The 19,467-nt window shown below is 39.5% G+C and overlaps 1 protein-coding gene across 1 annotated transcript; it reads right to left on the bottom strand.

Annotated features, from left to right (window-relative positions):
- LOC116205994 (Golgi apparatus membrane protein TVP38-like) lies at nucleotides 1–2,511 on the bottom strand. Its single transcript, XM_031538719.1, has 4 exons — nucleotides 2,320–2,511; nucleotides 1,701–1,937; nucleotides 1,108–1,325; nucleotides 1–977 (listed from the first exon to the last, which is right to left on the bottom strand). Exons 1-4 carry the CDS (start codon nucleotides 2,509–2,511, stop codon nucleotides 815–817), a joined length of 810 nt encoding a protein of 269 aa, XP_031394579.1. The 3' UTR covers nucleotides 1–814.
- Nucleotides 2,512–19,467: the final 16,956 nt, after the last annotated feature.

Below are 19,467 nucleotides of genomic sequence, written 5' to 3'. Positions count from 1 at the left end.
AACACACTAACTTAAGTAACTATCAAAAGAAGAGCACAACGACAAGAACGTGACTAAGGTTAGTGACTGGTCCATGCTTCTAACATTTTCACCTTCTAATAATTATTTCAAGAACCAATGAAAATGAAAAATTTCTATCCGAATCTCAATTTTAATTGCCTCCCCTGTTCCTATTCTAATTCTCTCAATTTTAAGCTTCCGAAATATCCCTTGAAGCTAAAGCGGGAGAGCTTGTAGAACCTCACATTTCACAATCACTTGGAAGATTATTGTGAAAACCCATTTTTCCCTTGGCACAACAGAAAGGGCAGCGAAAAGGTTGAGCATTCTTTGTTAACAATGACCTTGCATTGCATTATCGACAAGAGCAGGCAAAGTTTCAGTGACGGACCAAAAGGAAAATTTCTAAGTCGTACAATTTTGTTCATCTGCAGTTCTAAAGGTGTGTTGTCAGGGAACTGTAATAAATAAAGCATTCCCTTTCCGTTTCAAGGAGTTTGCACATTGTCCTGTCAATGGTCTTCCATCTCTCAGTTCCAATCTCTTATCTAAACTCCGAATTTTATCGGAAAAATAAGCGTTCTCGATGCTCCAAATGCCAAGATGCATGTTGATTGATTTACGAGGCAAAATGCGTAACACTGGTGCCCCAAACCCAAAAATTCATGGTTCTTGTCGATTGATTTATGTTTTCTTGCTCATTTTCCACAGTCCATGAATCCTTTTGCCATTTCCATGTCGCACCATAGAACAAGCCTGCTGAACTAAACCGAATCAATGCCTTCTCTACTCCAATAGTGACTCCTCTTCCTGTTCATGTTCTCTCCGCCATGGATCGTCTCATCATTACCCAAATTCCAACCAATACCATGGCAACTAAACCTGCGCAGAACCCGAAAGTATTGAACGTTGCATGTGGCTTTCCCAGGACTTTCTTGTCGTCTGCTGCCTCTGCGAGTGCCCGCATTAGAATCCCACTGTTGAGAAACATATACTCGATCGAGTTAGCAATATGAAACGAAAACGATGATTGAATTTCACAAATAAACTGGAAAATTTGTTTCTAATAGAATTTATCTGTATAATAATAGTTCCAATTTACTGTACCTGTAGAGTGACAAGAGAACTTCGTGGATGGTCCCCACCAATGACCCGAGCAAGTACGGACTGTATGCGATGTCAGCAGCAACAACAGCATAGTTGAAAAGAACATACGGAAACGGAGATAATCTGATGAGCATGACAGCTTTAAACTGATGAAACCAACTCCCTTCACCTGCTGATCTTAGCACAGAAGCTTGTTCGGGATATTTCTCCAGCCATTTCTGCATCATAAGTCGTTGCAAAATGAGTATGAAAGATGTTATGGAATATCTATCAGGGAAAGTTGGTTGAGTGGATGCTCTCACTAGATTAAAGCAAGTTTTGCTGATTAGTTCGCAAATTTTCTTAAGAGATTGTTTCAATGAAACATTTTTCATGTTTTCCATGTGGATATAGCTGGATTTTCTCTCAAAACTAAGACTTTTGCCGGCCATTTCTAGCATTCCAACAGCTAGATTCCGATCCATCCACCGGTAGCCGAACTCAGGTAGCTGCTTTGAAACAATTTCAGAATTGATCCCGAAAGCAAGTCTTGACAATTTTTGGAAGGAGAAACAGGCACCTGAATATCTGACAAGCAGTGTTAGCCAACTCACATGGACTTTGAGTTGAAACCGAGAGCCGATGAAATAGGGTAACGTAATGCCTATCGCCACTCCAGCCATGACTAGTAAGAAACCGAACCCGTACCCGAAGGACAACCCAGCCACCCACATGGATGGTGAAGTCGGCAAAAGAATGGTGGGGAATAGCGCAATGGAAGCAAAGATTACGAATGCTAGTACCGGAGCATCGAGAGTTCGCGTCTCCCACTTTGTAAACGGGATCACCACCTACAAAAATTAATGGAGGTTTTATCATAACCATATATGTACAGATCAATCCAAAAAGTTAGATCCAAGATCGATCAATGCGGCCACTCCATGATATCATATTCACATGTTCCAGCCCGATTGGTATTCTTGAAAACAGTGAAAATTCAACATCATTAACACCTCTAAGCAACAATTCCTTTGCGTGCTAATTTATTCCATGTCCAGCAATACCAGAATTATGAAACGCCGCTAATTTCTCTATGTTTCGTACTTCGGGCTGAGATCTCGTTCGATGGTTGATGAATTCAGTAACGAAAAAACAAACGATTTTCATTATTTGTGCTTCACGAAAAACGAAATGACGTGCTGCATGGGATTAAATTATTACTGGATTGATTACCTTCTTTATGATGAGGGGTCCAACCCATTTCGACAGAACAACGACGAAAAGACCCGCTAAGCTGCATAATGCGATCACCTTAGCCCACCACCACCCCCCCGTACTCCTCGGGTTTGGAACTGCGGCTTCTCCGTTCACACACCGGTTCAAACCTTCCTCCACACGTATATAGTCCCCATTTGCAATCCCCATCGTCTCTGTTTGATCCTAAGCCGATGAGATGAGAAACCAATCAGGATCGGAGACATGCAACATCGTTTCCTCCGTTTCCGCTTCGGATTCTTCTGGCTTAATGTTTTGTTTCTTTTACTTTTCCAAATGATGTAATCCCTTGAGATTTTCTCGGCAATAAACAGAGCAAAAAGACGGAAAGGAAACGGAGCTTCCGTGGAGTTGGCTGCGTTGGGGTTGGCCGAGTATTTTGGCGGCAAATATTAATAGGAAGCTAATCCAACGCTGTTATCTCTGTTGCTATTTTGGCTAACGAAGGGATCCGTTATTGTCCATTTACTAAAATTCTTCTACATACGAATTAGTTAGCTGCTATCCATGTGCTGTTACAATCCCATTGGATATTTTTTTCATTTGCTACATTCTTGTAGACCAATAAGAATAAGAGGGAGATGAATGGGATGGAAGAATTAGTCTACTTTTTTAAGGAGTGATACATTAATTAAGATCCACAAAAATTTGCCACAAAGGAAAGGGGGCTGGCGGTGGTTGGAATTCTTTCGATTCAGACGGTGTGGGTGTCTCGATGGTAGCCGCTTGCCCCATGTTGAGGTGGCCGGCTCCATAGAATTTGCAGTTAGCGAACTCCGAAATTTGGGATTCCCTCGATTCCGATCTGTGGGGTCATGATCGCTACCACCACCCTCACAATTGGGATCACTGACAACCTCTATAAACACCGACAACCTCGATTGTGGAGGTGGTGGTTGTGATTGGCCCCACAAATCGATTGATAGAGGTCAACCGTGACCCCAATTGAGAATGTGGTGGCCGCGATCGTGGCCCCACAAAATGGAACCGAGAGACCCCAAGTTGTGGTGTCCTCTCGATTTCGACAATGGAGACCTCTATGGCGGCCACCGCCCCTCTAATTAGGGTTGATGGCAACTTCTGCTCATGGATATAAATCACGATCCCAGGTAGTGTAACGATCGCGTTGAAATTATAATAGTTTTGAACAATCACGGTACTATGTAACGGCGTCGTGGATAGAAATTTTATTAAGCTTTCAAAAATGATAACATTTAGATATAACATTACTCTTGCATTCTAGTAATATCAACCATATCAAATTTTAATGATTATAAATATGTATAATTTATACACTTTCTTCATTTTTTCTCTCTCATAACTCCATGGATTATCTTTTCACTCCATAGCCAATAATTACTCCATTGCTTCCACTGATCTTCCATTGAAAGTGCAACATTGATTAAAAAAAAAAGAGAGTAAATAACGGTCGTATCGGCTATGCCAATATTTCATCCATTACGTAACAGCGTTACGGCCGTTACAAGCAAGAAAACAAAATTGACTGATATATCGGCCTGTAACGCTATCGTTACAGGCCGATACGTAATGGCCATTATGGCCGTTACAGACCAATATCTAAAACCTTGCTTCCGCTATGGCTAGCCATCCCAATTGGTCGGATGGTGGTCCCGACAAGGCCCTGCAGCCTGCCCTCCTTTTACTTTTACTTTGACGATTCTGCAGGCCTTACCGAAGGCCACCACCAACGCTGTGCGGCTACCCGCGACTACTGAGTTTGTCGATGACCCCGATTGTAGGTAGGAGTGTAAACTGGTGGGTTTATCTACAAATTTCGGTCCCTGATTACTTCGGACCGGTTTTTTCAAAACAGAAAAACCACCCGAAAACCATTTGATGGTATAAAACATCGACCACTCATAGTTCGGTATTTTCGAGTTACATCAGGATGGAAAATAAAGAGACTATATGTTCCATGTCATTGAAGTCATTCATTGATTCGTCTAAAGGCAAAACAATCCACAAACATCAATTAGTTATATAATCAAGAAATCAGTAATATTAGAAAAACAAAGAAGAGCAAAGAAAAAATAGTGACTTACCAGGGAGGTAGTATGAGCTTGCTTTACTGATTGGATAGACTGGAGGAGCAGAGGAGGCGGAAGGAGTCATAACTGAGAAGAAGAAGGATGGTTAGGACTTATTAGGGTTTAGAAATTTGAATAGAATAGTGGATTTTCAAATTAAAAATAAGTGGAAGTAATCTATAAAACACATATATACATATAAATTGCGCGGTTCTGAGTACCGCCGGGTTACACCGGTCGGTGCCCGATTTTTTCTACCCCTAATAAACCCCCAAAATGTCTATTAGGTTTTTCGAGTTCGATTTTTTCGATTTGACTAGGTTTGAGTTGTTCGATTTTTCAATTTTTCGGACTTTTACTAACTCCCCTAATTGTAGGGTTAGAGATTGCCAGTGGGGCCATCGTAGTCGCCCCCTCCTCCCCTCAATGAGGTTTCAAATTCTTTTTTTAAATTTATAATTTATAATTAAAAATTGACATTGGGACCCACCCAATCAGATTTATTGAGCCTTGTGGCTATGTTAAATGCCACATCGGCATATTTGGTAAAAATGGACATAAATATTTGACAGTTTCTAGTCCAATTCTGTTTCGCGTAAAATCATGCGATCCCATTTTCGAAGCCGGCTAGGTGAATATCTTATGAGATTAGGGTGTTACTAGGCGTGCTAGGGTGCAGTCCAAAAAATTAGTAGTGAAACTACCAGCCGACCTCACCATGCTAGAGCGTAGAGCCACGGCCTCGGAAGTCCATAGGTATAGTCGACAGCTAGGTTTAGGAGAGATGTCGTGGAAAGATGTAATTGATGATGTTCAGATGATTACATGGCCCAAGGATTTAGCCACTAGGATTCTTCCCAAGCACGAGTGAGTACTAACAATAGGATGATGTCAAGAGACGGCTAGAGCCGATTTTGTTCCCATCTTCTTTCTATGTTAGTGTTGTATAACTGCAAGCACTGTCCAATCCTTCAAGTACAACAAAACAACAAAGATTTCATTGTATTGAGTGTTTGAGAGATACAGAGAGTGTGAAAGTTCGAAACATATCAGAAAAGACCTAAACATGAAAATATCTACCCTCAATATAAGAAATGAGAAACACATTCATGTGTTTTCACGCTCGCATGTTTTCACATATACGGATGCTATTTGTGCCTTTTCGATTTTTACTAGCTTATTACCTTTGCAATGCTCTCCTCTGTTTCACTACCTCCTCACCCGTGCATGCCTATGCCAATCCGCCAAGGCTAGTCAATGAACACTCACACTTGCCTTCTCACTTCTTCCTTCTCCCTTCACCCCTGCAAGTTCCGCTTCCTTTTAGACGCACTCTAATTCTCCCATTCTCTCTTGCGCTTGTTTTCAATTTGCTTGTGAGATCGTGATTTTGTTTTGCGCTTGAGTTTAGTAATTGGTGCTTACAAAGGCTAGTATGTAGTCTCACCAGTTCAGGCTACGTTGCAGTACAGTGCCTCGACGTGGCCGTCATGAGAACCCTTATTTCTCGAAGGACGGTGAGTTCCCATTCTGTGAGAACCAACTTTTAGCTCTTTTTTGGGTACTTACCTGTTTCCATTTGGCCAATTATGATAGTTAATTCTACTTCACTCTGGAATTATGGAAAAGAGATGCTGTGAATTATATACGGCATCTCGAGACACGCTGCATCAAAAATGTCATTTTTTCTGTCATTCTTAATTAATTTACAATCCCACGACAACATCGGTCGTTTGGAATGAAAAGTTTCAGCAAAATGATCTCTTTTAATGCTTATTTTGTGTTTTCCATTGGCCGACTTATGAAAGTTTTTGTTGCTCGACTCTTGTGGCATAACAAAGTATGTTGTGAGTTATATCATAGACCAATTTGGAATGTCGAGAGAGGTAATAGGGCTTAGTTTGTCTCAAGGCTAATAACGCATTGACATTGTTGTTTCTTCTTGTGCTGCTTAATGCAAAGCGAGAAGCTTTTCAGAAAATTCTTTCACACTTAATGGAAGTAGAGTAATTAACTAGCCAATGCAGACAAACTATTTGGCATTTTATATTTTATTATGCTTTGCGCAGTGTAGACCTAGCCAATAAAGTTATACTGGTCCTTTAGAATTCGATCATTTTGAATGAAGGCCTCTATGTAAAAGTAGTCCTCTGCCCTGAGTTTCACATGTTCTCATTTGTCTTTGCATTCATGCTATTACTCTTATGTCATAACAATGGGATGTTGTAAACTTATCTTTTTTTCTTTTCGTTCTCTTCTTTTTGAACTGAGTAGTTAACAATCAAAACACACATAATCTTCTCTCTTTTCAGTATTGTGTGTATATATATATATATATATATATTTGTATATACATCCAATCATTAACCTGTCTTTAATGACCCAACAATAGAAGTCACAGCAAGAAGATAGCCAAAAACATGTTGTGGAGCGTGCTCTTGTTCTCATTCAGCCTGCTTCTTGCAGCCACAATTATCCAAGGATCCCCAAATGACCCTGCAAGAAATGTATGATACACAGCGAGTAGTTGGCAGTTGGTACATTGCTGGTTGAATTTGCATTACACATAACTTTTGTTCCTTAGCCACACTTCATTTCGTCCCAAACTTGAAAGGAATAGAGATCGATCTCTTGCTTAGGATTGACTATAGATTTTGAAACGTATATGCAAAGTTATATTAAAATATATTGGGGATTTTAGGATTTTATGTATGACACGCATTGGAAACAAGTATAAGTGCCAAGGACAAACACCGCAACCTCCTTGTCAATGGCATCGAATAGCAAGAGAAGGATCACATTTTATCACTATTTAATAGCTTGTCATGGGAATCCATTAGTTATTATGACTCGATAGCTTACCTTTGTGTTCCCAATGAATTCTCAACACATAGCAAGAAGCTTCATGATTCACAACTACTAGAAGATCAGTTAGGTTTACAGCAAAGCTCTTTCTGCATAAGGCTGTGGAGTAAGTGAAGACCCCAGTTAACAAGCTCCCCTCTTACACTATAGAAAATTCTTAAGATTCATTCGTTTTGCGAAGGATGAGAGTCTTGTCGGTGTTCCTAATAGAAGGCAGAGCTTCAAAACCACGAGGTCAAGGATTCCCAAGGATGTCTTTGTCATTTCTAAACAAGTATTTGAAGATGGACAATGATATTATCATTGGTATTCTTGATACGAGCAAGCTTCACTTTGGTCGTGACCACTGTCGGAAAGTCAATGTGCAACTATGTAGCTTTGCAAAATCTTTGCATTCGTTAACACTATGGATTTTAACTCATGTAGGGATTTGTGCTGGAACTCCCAGCTTCAGCGATCAAGGCTAAGGACCCGCGTTGGGAAAATTAAAAGGAGAATGTACCAAGGCAAGTTTAACTTCACTGGCAGCAAAAAGTATCTCTCTTCCCCTCGAATCACTGACAAATGAATGCATGATAAATAATGTGACAGCAACTGCTAAGTGAATAACAACCCACGATATCATTAAACAAGGAGAAATTTAATCTAATATTAGAATGCAAGTGTTTAATAACGACTTCTTGAACCTTCAAAATTACCAAGAATTAGATAATTTATTAAATTAATGCAGTCCTATTATTGAGGTGAGTGTTTTTGTCTTCTTCCAACACTTTAGTCCTCCAATTTTTGGTTAATATATTCATTTTCCTTTTTAAAAAATGAGCAAGTTCTTTGTACATCAGGCCGTTAATAGACTATCAGTGTACCGACGACATTGCCTATGCACTCCTTCCGTTTATTGATGATATGAATCGTAGTGAGGAAAACTTTAAAAAAGAAAATGGTAAAAATGAAATATAAAATAGTTAACATTTTGTCACATGGTATGTTGCTAACAAGACTCGCTTTGGCCCAGACAGCACACTGCTCGGCCTTTCATTGAATACTGAACAAGTCAAAGCTTTATTTCTCGTATGAAGCTGTCGGGAAGCCCGTGAACTATATTTCATTACTCCAACAAGCTGGGCTAGGTTCGAATTGCTTGCTAAGCCAAGAACGACCGGTTCAGTATGCAAAGTAAGCTAAGCCATGAACAACCCTTTTTCTTTTCTTCTGAGATTGATGGCTAAAGGACGTGCACGGATACCAGGTATACTTGAAATCGATTGGAACCTACCCAATAGGGTAGGGTCTGTGTAGCTCAAATTGAAAACTAGATAAGGTCCGGGTATTAAATCAAGGAACCGGTATCCAGTTCCGTCCTATATGGTACCCAGAACCGGAACCGGACCGATATCCGGAACTGGTACCTTATTTTTTTTTATTTTCATTTCATATTTACATATTTCTATCTTAAATGAATAATTGAAATTGAAAAAGGAAAAAGAGATTTGAAGTTTTGAATCCTATTCGCTTCTGTAGCTCCCTTTCTCCTCTTTCTCTTCGGGACATTGCCAGAGTGCTCTCGAGTCTCGACAAGCTGCAGCTGCCACTTCCTGCAGCAAGCTTCTGGGTGCTGCCGCCTCCTCCTACCGCAAGTTGCTTCGTGTTGCAGGGTGACCTCCTCCTACCCCAAGCTGCTGCCTCCTCCTGTCGTGACTTACCACCTCCTACATGCTAGTTCTCTTTAAATGCTTCGGATGATATGGTGTGTTTATCCGGTGATTGATTGACCTAACGCTGCTCTGTTTTTCCCTTGGGTCTGATTGATTGACTTGAAGCTGCTTTTTATGCTTAGTTATGCGGATCGGATTGATGGATGAGACTGAGATGTGATTAATCTATGGATGAGAAATTTTCAATTTTGTGTATTAAGAAAAAAAACTTACAGTTTCCAACAGGATACCCGAAATCTGTAATATAATATAGGTTCCGGATCCAGATTTCAACAGGGTAGGATCCAGGTTCCAACAGGGTAAGGTCCGGTTCAAAAATCTTAGAACCAATATTCTACTGGGTATGGTCTCGGTATCACAAAAAAAAAAAAGTACCCTGGACCGGCACGCCTCTTAGCTTGATTTTAAGTTGTGTATACCTTTCTGAAACAGAGGTTTTCCCATAGTAATTAAGATGCTCGGGCTTGATTCAAGACAATGGGTCAAACAATTCTCTAATGAAGTCAATTTGATCAGTGAAATTCATCTCGATCCACTTTTTGACTATTTCAGCGGCTGGCATCACTAGTCTTGACAGCCTTCTTGTCTATGGATGTATCTCAAACTTGTCTCTTCTGGATCACCTATTTGTTTCTTTTCGATTACAAAGGAAGAGTAAGGCTTAGTATCTGTTTTTCAATAACAATAGGAGGTTTATAGTCTAGTACAAAAAAAATGAAAAGAAAATCTAAATAAAGGGGCACGGGTAGTCCTACTGATGAGAATCGAACCTGAAACCTCTAGGTTGCCAAGCGAGGGTTTTAGCCATTGCACTACACCCCCTTTCTCTAAGGCTTAGTATCTATTTGGTTCGATGAAGAGTTCACCCTAAAATTGCTATTTTTGGACTAGAAATTATTTCGTAAAAATAAAAATCACATATTCATATTGCAATTAAGAGATGGATCGAGGGGGGACTGGAGTGGCAGTCGCCATCCTAAAATTTTAACATTATATGAAAAATCATAATTTTTTTATTTTTATTTTTAGTGAAATTACTCATATTCGCAATATGCCCCTGAAAAGCTCACCCCTCCTCGACAAAATCCTAGGTCCGTCCCTATAATGCAATTGCCGAAATGATGTGGATCAATCCAAGAATGTGAAGAAAATGGAGAAAGTTATCAGAGAAGGAAGAGAGAAATGAGATAGAGAGAATAAGAGAATTCATAGGGAAAGCTTAATTTCGTTCATCGATAACTTCCTCCTCTCATCTGTTAAATTAACTCAGAACTCAATTTGTCATTTATTACAAATGCCCCCAATATTTCTTTATCTTTACAGTCCAATCCCATTTACAAAATGAGCCATCCCCCCCCCCCCCCCCCCCCCCCCCCCCCCCCCCCCCCCCCCCCCCCCCCCCCCCCCCTCCTAAGAACCTTGGGTTCATCTGGTGAAATTGACACTGCAAATCATAAGGGAATTCCCAAGTGGCATCAGCAGGAGAGCTGCCTGACCAATGGACTTTTGAAGCAGATATCTTTCCCTTTTGACCATCCTTCCGTCCAAAATGGCCAGTGGAAATGGAGCATCTTCTGAATAGAGATCTTGTAGCAGAATTGTTGCTTGTGATGGAGGTATCAGCAAAGGTTGCAACAATCCTGGAGTTGACACATCTTCTGTTTTGTGCCTGAAGCACACAGCACATTGTCCAACTTGCTTGGCCAACCTTGCTTCAATCTGCTGGTACACATCAGCAAAGATGACAAATACACATGAGCATGATTTCCTCTCGTTGGATTATGAACAGGGCACCTGCAACTTTCTTTTCCTTCCCTTGGCAGCAAATAAGATGGAAAAGAACCCCCTTCTCGTAAGTTGATAAACTTCTATTCTTGGGAGCCAATGACTTGCTCATAAGGGCAATGGGGCTTTCTTGCAGCCTTCGAACAGCCCCACTATCAGACCCTGATGCATCTTTGCTTGTTCCTTTCCTTTTAATCATATGCAACCTCTTTCTTACATTTCCCTTGAGTACACACTCTTCTCCATTCATTGTAAACCTCATATCCAAGCTGCTACAGTTCCATTGCATGTCTCCGAGGGTGGATAGCCACAATTCCCAAGACCATGTCATAATTGTCTCAGGAAAGCAAAAGAACATCAATAGTGAATTCATTATCTTGCATCTTCCATTGAAAATTTTTACAGATTGGGTTACATATCAGTTCTTCACCATTGGTTGCAGCAGCCTTGACAGGATTTACTTTAGTAGCTCGGCAATCCAGCTTCCTTCCAGCCTCCTTGTCCAAGAAATTATTGTTGGGTAAATTTTTAATATAAAATGGGCTTAATTCGAATTTGAGCTCATCTGTAACTCAAAAGTCTAAGCTTAAAGGTTGTTGGGCCTTTGTCTCATATAAACTGCCCCATTTTTCTTTGTTTAACAGGTGTGGGACAATTGTCTTCTCGCACCTCCAATTTTTCTCCAACATCCCGCCCTCACGTGGTTTCGTGTCATCTTACATGTTCTACGCGATCTAAACCACTCGACAGGACCACTTGTGTACATACACCTGCCCTCACTACGAAGTCTCGAAATTGGACACAACGAGTGTTTGCTCGAGGCGCACCCTATGCTTACACTAGAGCCTACGGGTCATACGGATCTGTGCATATATGCGCAGTACACTGCACTTATAACGGCCCTACGCACCCATGATTGTTACCTTAGGCTCTGATACCAGTTGGATAAATTTTTAATATAAAATGGGCTTAATTTGGATTTGATGTCATCTGTAACCCAAAAGCCTAAGCTTATAAGTTGTCGGGCGGTGGTCTCATATAAACTGCCCCATATTTCTTTGTTTAACTGGTGTGGGACAATTGTCATCTCACACCTCCAATTTTTCTCCAACAATTATGTGTGCTGCCAGAATACACAAGAATGTACAGCACCCTTGTGCCCACCTGACCTACAGCTCTCATTGTTTGGAAACTTGGGGCACCAGTAACAGTGACGGCATGTATGGAGAGATCTAATTTACATTCTATATGCTTAATGTTTTCTCCTTCCACTAAATCTTCGACTTCCCTCACATAAACCTATCTCCTTGCACATCTATGTCCAGGTCCAAATTTCTCATCACACCAAAAGTAAAGGCCCTTTGCTCTTCTCTTATCCATCTCTTTGCTGGTCATGGCCTTGGAAGTTCTAGATGAAATGTGATTGTTGTTATTGATAGGGCCACTTTGGCAAGCAATGAGAGCAACCCCAATTGGTCATTTTGGATAAGTTTTGTTGTTCCCACAAAATCTGTGTTGTCAGGCTTTGAATTGTATGAAGGTGAGAATCTTGGAGTCATTGCGGTGGATTTGAAAGCAGGGACAGTGGTACTGTATGAAGACCAACAGAAACATCTTCAGAGTCCTTGCGTGACTCCGTATCTAAAGTCTTACCCTCCAAAGTTTATCACAGTTTACGTATGAAAATGTCGATTCTAGCAATATATAAAATGCTATTTGCAGCAGAAGCACATCAAAGGAACCACCTTTGAAAGGTAAATCTAAATCCATGCCGTCCAATTAATCGTCAGTCACTTGTATTTGCTCGGACAAAAAAAAATCGTCATCGTATGGTTCTAATTTAATAGGATTTTATAAAATTTCTCTACTTAAAAATCCAGTGCTTGTTACCTTAATAACAGAGTAGAACTCTCTGTTTAATAGCTTCAAAAAAAAAATCTTCATATATGAAGTTATGATAATTTGACCTTATTTAATAATAAATTTTACCTTCAGTCCAAGCAATTTCTTAAATCCACAACATGTATCGAGTTGAGTTGAGTTTTGATTTTAATTGGTTTGTAATGATTGTATTGTTGAATTATGAGAAAAAGTGTGAAAAGGTAATAAATAATTGAGAAAAAGTAATGATTGTGTTGTTGAATTGTGAAAAACTAATGAATAGTTGAGAGAATTTAATATTAAAAATTGAATTGGATGGTTAAAAAATTTTTAAAAATAAAAAAAGTAATGATTGTGATGTTGAATTGAAGATAAGTGGAGTTAAATTGAACATTGTTTGGAAAACAAACACACCTTAAGGACCCCAAGGGACTTTCCAGCTAGAGTAAATTCAAATAGCAATTTATGCATGTAAACTTTTGGAATCAGCATGGCTAATGAGCTGTCAAATTTGAGGGAATGAAGCACTACTTATTTACGGATGTAAAGTTAATCCCAGAGTAATACTTTTTTTTAACCCGGATATGCACCTTATCATCAGGAAGCCCAATAGGTCCCGACTAATCCGGTTCAAGCTAGGTTGGCCCACTAAGGGGTAAAACTCTCCCAATGTGAATTTTCTCTACTTACACAAGACTCAAATCATAAACTTTGCTTAAGAGAAATAAGCGTCAAACAGCTAGTTGAACTTTTCTAATCACTAAAGTCTCAAATGTTATATCCAGTCCATGCAGAGTTCTAGTATGGTAAATATAACAGCTCATAGCTTTGCATCTTAAACAATCAATTACATATCACTTAACACCTATAAATGTGGCGAGATTTGATGAAGGGCATTTTGGCCAATCAAGTCCCGCGAAACCTGAACAAACAACAATAGGGCATATTTTATGGCATTAGTGTCTACTGAAAAAAGGCATTAAAAATTTTCATATCATTCATATTCAGTAAAACGCATGCTTCTTGTTCCTTTCTATTGTGCATAAGATATCAAAATTTTTTAAAATAAGACGAGTTTCAATGTTTCATTCTTCCTTTGCTTTTATGAGCTTGAATATTTCATTCTTCGTTTACTTTTTCTTTGTTTGAATTTTGTACATCCATTGATGGAAATTGTTATACCAATCGATAAACTACTTACATAAGTTACCATAACTAAATTACAAGATTTTTACCTCAGAGGCTATCGAGAATCTCATCACTCCATTTTCAGACCAAGAGTGCAAACTTCACCACAATTAATTCCAATAAAGTTTGATTCTAGAATAAAAAAAATGTTAGTCATTAAAATATTATATTACACTTGTGGCACTTATGGAGGAACATGATCTAGAAACAATGTTATATAAAGGTACCTAGATTTATTGATAGGATGATCCATCTTGTCGATCCCTCTCTCCTATCAATATTGAGCAAAAATTATTCATCCATAATAATTAGTCCAACAACAAGCTTCAAATTGCATTCCACCACGTAAGGAAGACTTAGAGACATCAACTTGAATTCATCTTTGTCTTACAAACACAAGGGTGAGAATATATTGCCTCCCATTCATGTTTGGATTAGGGATACTTCTTTTCTTTTAATATGAGAAAAGAAAATTAAAAGTGTTGAACATGTGAGGACAGATCCAATAACAAGCACGACAAAGAAAAATGTGTAAGATTAATATTTAATCTAATGGCAATAAATTATACAGCGGAATAAACTGACCTCCAGTAATTGCTTTGATGACGTTGATGATTTTCCACTCTCACACGATAGACCTGCAAATAAAACTGAGAGCGTCTTCTAACTCCTAACCTCACCGTATGTGACGTCTAGATGGAGACACGGGCCCTTTTAATTAGGCGGAGTTAGGGACCCCTCAGAATATTATTTCTTTATATATCTTCTCATCAAAAGGATATTAACTGTAATCCACAAGATATAAAATATTTCACTCAAATAACCGAATATTTTGTGACATGAGGGCCACATAAATAAGAGATTATTTCCTTAATTATGTAAATACATAATATATTCTTACATTCTCTCACTTGCCCCATGACACATATCTATGAGTGACAAACTTTATTTGGCCAAACTTGATATTCCCTGAACTGTGGAAACCTCCCACTTACCTTGAGAATGCTACACATGAACCATGGCGGTGATACTTGGTGAGAGAGTACTTCCCATCCATGTGTCACGATGTACAATACTCCCAAAATAAGCACTAAAGGAAAAATTTATAACTTAAAATAAGTTACATGGGTCGTACTTTATATCCCAATAAATTCAATACTTTATTTGCGCAACTGATGGGAAATAGAATTCAACTTTATTGTCTAAAATAACAAAAGTAATACATAATTGTCCAAAAATATCAAGAAAAAAAAACTATATTGCTTATAGGCCCATACATCCAACATGACCAATGAACTGTTTTACCGGTAAACCTTTGGTCATTGGATCCGCAATCATAGCATCTGTAATGGTGTGTTCAATAATCACCATGCATTTCTTGATATACTCCCTCACACTGATGTACTTGATATTGATATGCTTACTTCTGCTACCACTTTTGTTATTCTTAGAGAAGAACACAACAGTTGTGTTATCTCAATAGATCTGGATTGGTTTATGTATGGTATCAATGACTTGAAGACCACTTATGAAATTCTTCAACCATAGTGCCAGTGTTGTAGCTTCATAGCACGCAATAAACTCTGCCTCCATAGTAGATGTAGCCACCATAAATTGCTTGATACTCCTCTAGGAAATGGCTCCTCCAATAAGAAGAAACACATATCCTAAAGTAGACTTTTTGGAATCTACACATCCGGCAAAGTCAGCATTCGAATAACCAACCACCGTCAAATGGTCGGTATGCATTAGTCATCGTTAATCGGTAGTCCTTGGTTCCCTGAAGATACCTCATCACTTTCTTTGCAGCAACCCAATGTTGGATCCTAGGATTACTCTGGTAACGTCCCAGCAATCCAACTGCCAGACATATGTCAGGTCTCGTGCAGACCTGAGCATCTATTAAACTCCCAATTGCGGATGCATATGGGATGTTCTTCATCTGCTCAAGTTCCAACTCATCCTTAGGTGACTGGTCATTATTGAATTTATCCCCTTTGATTACAGGGGCTGGAGAAGGCCGACAGTCTTTCATACCGAATCTCTGCAATATCTTATCAATGTAGGCTTTCTGAGACAGTCCTAAAGTTCTTTGTTTCCTGTCTCTGTGAATCTCTGTGCCAATGACATAAGAGGCTTCACCCATATCCTTCATTTCAAAATTAGTAAAGAGAAACTGCTTAGTCTCTTCCAGCAAACCCAAGTCACTACTTGCAAGGAGTATGTCATCTATACATAGGACTAAGAAAATAAACTTACTCCCACTAACCTTAAGGTATATACATTGATCAACAAGGTTCTTAGAAAATCCGAATGAGGTGATGACCTTGTGAAACTTTAGATACCATTGGCGGGATGCTTGTTTTAGTCCATATATAGATTTCTTTAACCTGCACACTTTATGACTATCATCATTAAACCCTTCAGGTTACTTCATGTACACCTCATCATCAAAATCCCCATTAAGAAAAGTCGTTTTCACATCCATCTGGTGTAACTCTAAGTCCATATGAGCCACCAATGCCATAATTATCCTCAGCGAGTACTTCTTGGAAACCGGAGAGAAGGTCTCGTGGTAATCTATACCTTCCTTTTGAGTAAAACCCTTGGCGACAAGTCTAGCCTTATATCGTTGGACATTACCAGAAGCATCTCTTTTGGTTTTATATACCCATTTGCAGCCAATGCTACTACCCCCGCCCCTTCTGGTAATTCGACGAGATCCCAGACTCCATTCTTAGTCATAGAATCTAACTCATCCTTCATGGCATCTAACCAAAATGAGGACTTATCCTCACTCATGGCCTGTGAAAACGTTGTGGGGTCTTCCTTAGGTCCAACATCGAAGTCGGACTCCACAAGGTATACAAGATAGTCATCAGAAATAGCAGGTCTCCTAGTTCTTGAGGATCTCCTTAAATCAACTTGTTCAGTGCCCTGAATAGTACAAGTTGGCTCTTCTGGTTGAGCCATAACTTCAGCAGGAGCAGTTTGTTCCTGATTTGGTTGCTCTCTATGATCGATCGATCGATTATGCCGTAATACAACCAAAAGTATTGTAGGTACCGAAACACCTTCTCGAGTTTCTTCAAACTCAATAGTTCGAGTACCATTACTTTCACTAGGTTCAACATCCTCAAGAAACCTTGCATTATTCGATTCGACAATTCGGGGACTGTGTGAAGGGCAATAGAACCTGAAACCCTTGGAATTTACGGAGTAGCCAATGAAAAAACCGCTAATGGTCCTTGTGTCCAATTTCTTTATGTAATGATTATACACCCTTACTTCAACAGGACAACCCCATATGTGTAAATGATTCAGACTAGGTTTCCAACCGCACCAGATCTCAAACGGTGTTTTAGGCACTGCCTTGGTAGGAACCCTATTAATATATACACAGCGGTCTTTAAAGCTTCACTCCATAATGACAGTGGCGAATCAAAATGGGCAATCATGCTTCTTACCATATCCATAAGCATTTTATTCCTCCTTTCACAGCAACACCATTTTATTGTGGTGTGCCAGGCATTGTGTATTAAGAAACTATATCTTCACTTTCGAGGAATTTCGCAAATGGACCACTCATTTGTCCATTCTCTGTGTACCGTCCGTAGTACTCCCCACTTCTATCAGATCTAACAATCTTGATTTTCTTGTCTTTCTGTTTTTCTACCTCTGCCTTAAATGATTTAAAAGTATCAAGAGCTTCCGCCTTTTCATTTAGAAGATAGAGATACATATATCTGTAATAGTCATCAATGAATGAGATAAAATATCTCTGATCATTAAAACAAGGAGTAGGAAATGGACCACAGATATCAGTATGTATGATTTCGAGAAGCTCAGAACTCCTTCAAGAACCCTTGGATGTCTTGTTGGTCTGCTTTCCTTTTATGCAGTCCACACAAGTCTTAAAATCGGTGTCGTCCAGAGTCTTTAGGACTCCTTCTTTTACCAATCCCTTAATCCTCTCTAAAGAGATATGTCCCAACTCCAATGACTTGAGAGTGTCTCTTATTCCCTGAATAGACGAACCTCTCACTTTCCGTTGGTTTCCTTAGGTTGAGAAAGCCTTGTATGGTATTCACAATATGGATTGAAGAACTGGAGTCAATCCACCATGTATTCTTAGGAGCTTCAAAGAAAAATGATTCATGACATACTAAAGAAATTAAAATACCTCTCTTTTTAAGCCACTTCTTATATTTGGGGCAATCTTTCTTTACATGCCCATCATTCTTGCAGAAAAACACTTTAACTAACTTACTGCCATCCGTCTTGGGTGGCGACTTATACTACCTTTTCCCATGATATTTCTTGCCCATACCCTTTGGACGGGTAGCCAGATGGGCAACTTCAAGCTTGTCATGCTTCATCCTCTCCTCCTTTTGAACACACATGGTTAAGAGTTCTGTAATGGACCACTCCTCCTTTTGTGTGTTGTAAGATATCTTAAAAGGTTCATACTCCGCTGGCAAGGAGTTGAGAATGAAGTGGACCAAAAATGGCTCGGAGATATCAATTTTTAGAGTCTTAAGTTGAGCTGTCAAGTCTTTTATTTCCGTAATGTGTGCATGCACGCCCTTTGAACTGTTGAAGGTCTTGCTAGTCAGCCTCTTCATCAGGGTACTTGTCAAGGTCTTATTTGATTTGGCAAATTGTTCTTTAATTACCTTCAGAAAATCCTAAGCCTTAGTAACCTCACCAACAGCTCCTCGCATGCTTTTACTTACATGGGACTTCATGAGCATAAGGCTTAAGCGATTGGATTTCTCCTACCACTCATACTTCTCCTTGACCTCAGGCGCATCTATATCCGTGGGAGTAGGTGGTTCTTCCTTTCGAAGCACATAGTCCAGGTCCATGTACCCCAGAGTGAAAAGAACCGACTCCTCCCAGTCAGAAAAATTTTGTCCATCAAGTATAGGAACATAAGCAATATTTTCAAGAACAGATTGAGGAAGTGCTGCAAAAATCAAGGACATCAACTACGTGCTATGAAAAATAAGAAATAACCATTATAGTAAATCCCTCCTCCCTTTGGGGATAGACCGCAAAATGCATGAATTTACTAGTGAGACAAGCGAATTTGATAATTACGATGAAACTATTCCTTAATCCTTTGGGCATAGAACAATCCCACCATAATACCAAAATTTACCTTCTCAGACTAATCTAAGTCCCAAGACTAATAATTACCCTTTGGGCAAAGCGATTAATCTCACGACTCGATTACAATTTGATGCTAATAACTATATTGTAGTTTAACTATACGTGATTTGCCTTGTATAGGGTGCTTTGGCTACTCCTATATCCTTAAAACCACACTACATAGCATCAGAACCGAACCAGAAAATAGCTGAATCGGTCAGAGTTATCCGAACCGGTCAAACCAGGATCAAACCAATCAAATTGGTCATTGGACCGGTCAAAAGAGTCAACTGGGCTGAATCGGTCAAACTAGGTCAACCGGGCTGGGTTAGCCTTAATGGGCTTGAGCCCAAATCCAACCCAGTTTAATAAAGCAAGTCGGGCCGAAACTGGGTCGGGCAGAAAATGGATCAGCCCAGTTGTGCCTAAAACGGATTGGGCCGAAAAACTGATCGACTTCATCTTCCCAA

This window comes from Punica granatum, chromosome 1 (assembly GCF_007655135.1).
Source record: "Punica granatum isolate Tunisia-2019 chromosome 1, ASM765513v2, whole genome shotgun sequence".
NCBI classification, from domain to species: domain Eukaryota; kingdom Viridiplantae; phylum Streptophyta; class Magnoliopsida; order Myrtales; family Lythraceae; genus Punica; species Punica granatum.
The sequence above is the reverse complement of the archived record's forward strand: the minus strand, read 5'-3'. Positions and strand labels throughout refer to the sequence as shown.